Source organism: Chiloscyllium plagiosum, chromosome 14 (assembly GCF_004010195.1).
Source record: "Chiloscyllium plagiosum isolate BGI_BamShark_2017 chromosome 14, ASM401019v2, whole genome shotgun sequence".
Taxonomy (NCBI): domain Eukaryota; kingdom Metazoa; phylum Chordata; class Chondrichthyes; order Orectolobiformes; family Hemiscylliidae; genus Chiloscyllium; species Chiloscyllium plagiosum.
In genome coordinates, this window is record NC_057723.1 from 6,367,607 (window position 1) to 6,372,226 (window position 4,620).

The 4,620-nt window shown below is 46.1% G+C and overlaps 1 protein-coding gene across 1 annotated transcript in view; it reads left to right on the forward strand.

Annotated features, from left to right (window-relative positions):
- gemin5 (gem (nuclear organelle) associated protein 5) overlaps positions 1–4,620 on the forward strand; it is a 74,164-nt gene that overhangs the window by 18,708 nt on the left and 50,836 nt on the right. Inside the window, exon 6 of the mRNA XM_043704210.1 lies at positions 3,847–3,979. Within this exon, the coding sequence (XP_043560145.1) occupies positions 3,847–3,979 (133 nt within the window). The remainder of the gene's footprint in view (positions 1–3,846; positions 3,980–4,620) is intronic.

Below are 4,620 nucleotides of genomic sequence, written 5' to 3' on the forward strand. Positions count from 1 at the left end.
TTTTTACCCTTAGTATTTCGTAGCTCTATCCACACTGACTCTACATCTCCTGACTCTAGGTCCCCCCCACAAGGGACTGGATATTGTCCCTTACCAACAAGGCCACCCCACCCCTTCTGCCCATCAGTCTGTCCTTACGGTAGCACGTGTATCCTTGAATATTCATTTCCCAGGCCCTGTCCACTTGAAGCCACATCTCAGTTATCCCCACAATATCGTATCTGCCAATTTCCAAAAGAGCCTCAAGCTCATCCATCTTATGTCTAATGCTTCGTGCATTCATTTTTAGTATTTTTAATTTGTTACTGCTCTCGCCCTTCCCATCAACCCTTATTTCACTCAACCTTACAGCATGATCCCTTTCTGAGTTTTCTGCTTTGTTGATACAGTTGTCTTTCTTGACTTCTCTTGGTCTGACTTTCCCTTCAATTTCCTTTTTAAACATCCAGCTTGTCCCCTCCCCCCCGCTACTTAGTTTAAATGTAGCGGTGTTGCAGTAGAAAACCTGCCTGCCAGAATGCTGGTCCCTAACCTATTAAGGTGCAAGCCGTCCCTCTTGTAGAATTTATGCTTACCACAAAATATACCCCAGTGATCCAAGAACTTAAATCCTTGCTTCCTGCACCAATTCCCCAACCACACGTTCAAGTCCATTATCTCCCTGTTTCTGGCCACACTAGCCCGAGGAACTGGAAGCAAACCGGAGATAACCACCTTGGACGTCCTGCTTTTCAGCCTTCTACCTAGATCTCCGAAGTTCCGCTGTAGGATGTTCCTTCTCTTCTTTCCGACATCATTTGTGCCGACATGTACCACCACCTCTGGCTCTTCACCCTCGTCCTTGAGGATCTCCTGCACTTTGTCCGCGATGTCTTTCACCCTGGCACCAGGAAGGCAACACACCATCCTTAAATCCGGTCTGCTGCCACAAAAACCCCGGTCAGTTCCTCTTACGATGGAGTCCCCTATTACCACGGCTCTGTGCGATGTCCGACTCTTCCGCTCTGCGTCTGCGCAACCTTTGATTGACAGACCTGGCCGCCTTGCGAACTGGCAGTGTCATCAGTCTCTCCTGTTTCCAAAAGCTTCAACTTGTTCCTGACAGGTACTTCTCCTGGAGTCTCTTGCACCTGTCCAGTTGATGGAAAGATGGAAGTTGTTGTGTTATCCCTGTGTCTGAATTGAACTGGGCCCTTTTAAAGGACACTGCATTTACATTCATAGATGAAAGTGTAGAAGGAGTTGATAGTGTTATAATTGAGAAGTTGGGATGTTTTGGAGTTGCTCAGTGGCTGCTGTTACTTTTGAGAAATGGTGTTTTAGTTTCAAAAACGTTAGAAAATCAGACTAGACCATGAAGTTCATCTTCAGTTAACCAAAGCCTTTATGGCTCCAGGGTAGTTTAACCACAAGCGGTTCTGGGTTTCACACCTTACGGATGATGTGTTGACGACAGGGTAATGTAGTGTTGATTCATTGGAATGATACCTGCTCTCCATGGGGATGGAATTAACCCTGCAAGTAATTATTCATGATAAAATTAATAGTTGAATGGGAAAGTTATAGGTTGATTTGGAATGGTGGGCATGGTTTTGCTAAGGGAACTTTGAGCCTGATTGTTCCACTAGCCAGAGAGTCATTTTTCCAACATAGATGGAAGTTGTGCCTGGAAACCCAATGGAATCCCCAATTTTGGAAAAGTGAGGTCTGAATCAGTCCAAACACTACAAGACTTGGGTAATGTCCAGGCTTGGGCTGGCAAGTCTTAGGTAACATTTGTACCATCAAAATGCCAGACAATGGCCAGCTCCAATAAGACAAAATCTCACAATCATAGTTGTTATTCAGTGGCATTACCGTGACTAAATCCCCTGCTTTCAACTCCCTGGGAGTTACCATTGACCAGAAACTGGACTAACCATATGAATACGGTGGCTTTCAGAGCAGGTCAGAGATTAAGAATCCTACTTGCCTCCTGACTCTCAAAGTCTGTCCATCATCTACAAGGCTCAAGTCAGGATTGTGATGGAATACTCCCTACTTCCTGGACGGGTGCAACATTACTCAAAGTTGATATTATCTGGGATAATGCAGGCTGCTTGATTAGCACCATATCCATTGCTTCCCCCAACAAAGCTCAGTAGCAGCAGTATGTGCTATCTACAAGATGCATCGTAGAAATTCACTAAGGGTTCCTGGACATCACCTTCCAAACCCTTGACCAGTTCCATCTGGAACATCACCTGCAAGTTCCCTTCCAAGCTACTCATTGTCCTGACTTGGAAATATATCGCCGTTCCTTCACTGCCTCTGGGTCAAAATCCTGGAATTCCCTCCCAAAGGGCATTGTGGGTCTACCTAATCACAGGAACTGCAGCTGTTCTAGAAGGCAGCTCACCCCCACCTTCTCAAGGGGCAACTAGGGACGCGCAATAGATACTGACCTGGTGATGCACCTGTCATGAGTGAATAACAAAAATCAAAAGATATTTCAATGGATGGAAGATGCATTGGGATGGTTTGAGGTCATAAATAAAAAAGGATTTGCATTTCAAGTGGAATTAAATTGTGTTTAGTGTTAAGACTGGATTCTCACTAAATACTGCAGTAGTCAGGAAGTTTCCCACTGGTCCAATGACCTTGAGCTACATATACAACGGGGCAAAAGTGAGGACTGCAGATGCTGGAAACCAGAGTTTAGATCAGAGTGGTGCTGGAAAAGCACAGCAGGTCAGGCAGCATCTGAGGAGCAGGAAAATTGGCGTTTTGGGCAAAAGCCTTTCTGGAATAGAAGCAGGGAGCCTCCACCCTGAACGCTCCCTGCTTCTATTCCTGATGAAGGGCTTTTGCCCGAAACGTCAATTTTCCTGTTGCTCAGATGCTGCCTGACCTGCTGTGCTTTTCCAACACCACTCTGACCTAAACCCTACATTTATATAATGCCTTGCATGTACAGTAAAAACCATTCCAGGCAGCCTCACGAAAAAATGACTGATCACAAATGACTAACCCAATCTAGTCCCACCTGCCAGCACCCTGCCCATATCCCTCCAAACCCTTCCTATTCTTATACCCATCCAAATGCCTCTTAAATGTTGCAATTGTACCAGCCTCCACCACATCCTCTGGCAGCTCATTCCATACACGTACCACCCTCTGCATGAAAATATTTGCCAATAGACTGGCACGTTGGGTGGCACGGTGGAACAGTGGTTAGCACTGCTGCCTCACAGCACCAGAGACCTGGGTTCAATGTCTTTCTTCACTCAGCATGTTGTGGTTTCATAAAGCCTGGACTGATATTCCCTGTGCAGTACTGAGTCAGTCTGTACTCGCTGTTTGTTCAAGCTGCCTGTGCACAGCTATGCTGCTGAGTCTCCTACACTACAACAGCGAATATGCTTCAAAAACACTTTATGACTGTAAAGGTTGAGAAAAGTGCTACAGCTACTTCCCTTGTTTTTGAACAGCGTCCTTGGTTGGTGAATGTATTTCTGCGGCATGGTGGCTCAGTGGTTAGCACTGTTGCCTCACAGCACCAGGGACCCGGGTTCATTTCCAGCCTCAGGCGACTGTCTGTGTGGAGTTTGCACATTTTCCCTGTTTCTGCGTGGGTTTCCTCCGGGTGCTCCAGTTTCCTCCCACAATCCAAAAAAAAAATGTGCAGGTCAGGTGAATTGGCCATGCTAAATTGCCCGTAGTGTTAGGTGAAGGAGTAAATGTAGGGGAATGGGTCTGGGTGGGTTGCGCTTCGTCGGGTTGGTGTGGACTTGATGGGCTGAAGGGCCTGTTTCCACACTGTAAGTAATCTAATCTACAATCTTGAATTTTCGCTTTTTCTTGTAGGTGTGATTACTCTGAAGTTGCCGTCGCTTAAACGAAGAGGCGGAGGAACAGATGCGGGAATAAAGGAACGTATTTGGCTGACAGTGCATTGGTCTCGAAGCTGTCCCACCCAATTACTCTCCAGCTGTTTTGGGTAAGGAGTTCAGATCAGCTGACTATATATCAGGTTGTTAAAAGGTTTGGGCATAGCACCAGCCACTAAAAATGCCGGGGTGAGAAGGGATTACACTGTGATGGCACATTGGGTGAGTATTCCTGCTGTTCAGAAGATTGAACCCATTCCCCCCTCACCCCGTGAGGCAGAAAGGAATATATTGACAGGGGACATGAGGAAATGGGGGGGGGGGGGGGGCGAAACTTGTGTGGAGCAGTATTGCTAGCATTTTCCTGATGGACCAAATGGCCTGTTTCTTTGACTTAATCTGCTGCTGATTGTAAGGTCCACATGTTTTTGGTTTTAAATTATAAGCGAGAATGAAATTTGGACACTGCTGTGTACCTAAAGTGTCAGAAGAGTTTCCCAAATTCAAAAGAAAAATTAGTTTGGAGGTCATGTTGTGGCTGTACAGGACATTGGTTAGGCCACTGTTGGAATATTGTGCACAATTCTGGCCTCCTTCCTATCGGGAAGATGTTGTAAATCTTTTCTGAACCCATTCAAGTTTCACAAGGGTTGGTAGATTTGAGCTATAGGAAGAGGCTGAACAGGCTGGGGCTGTTTTCCCTGGAGCATCGGCGGCTGAGGGGTGACCTTATAGAGGTTTACAAAATTAT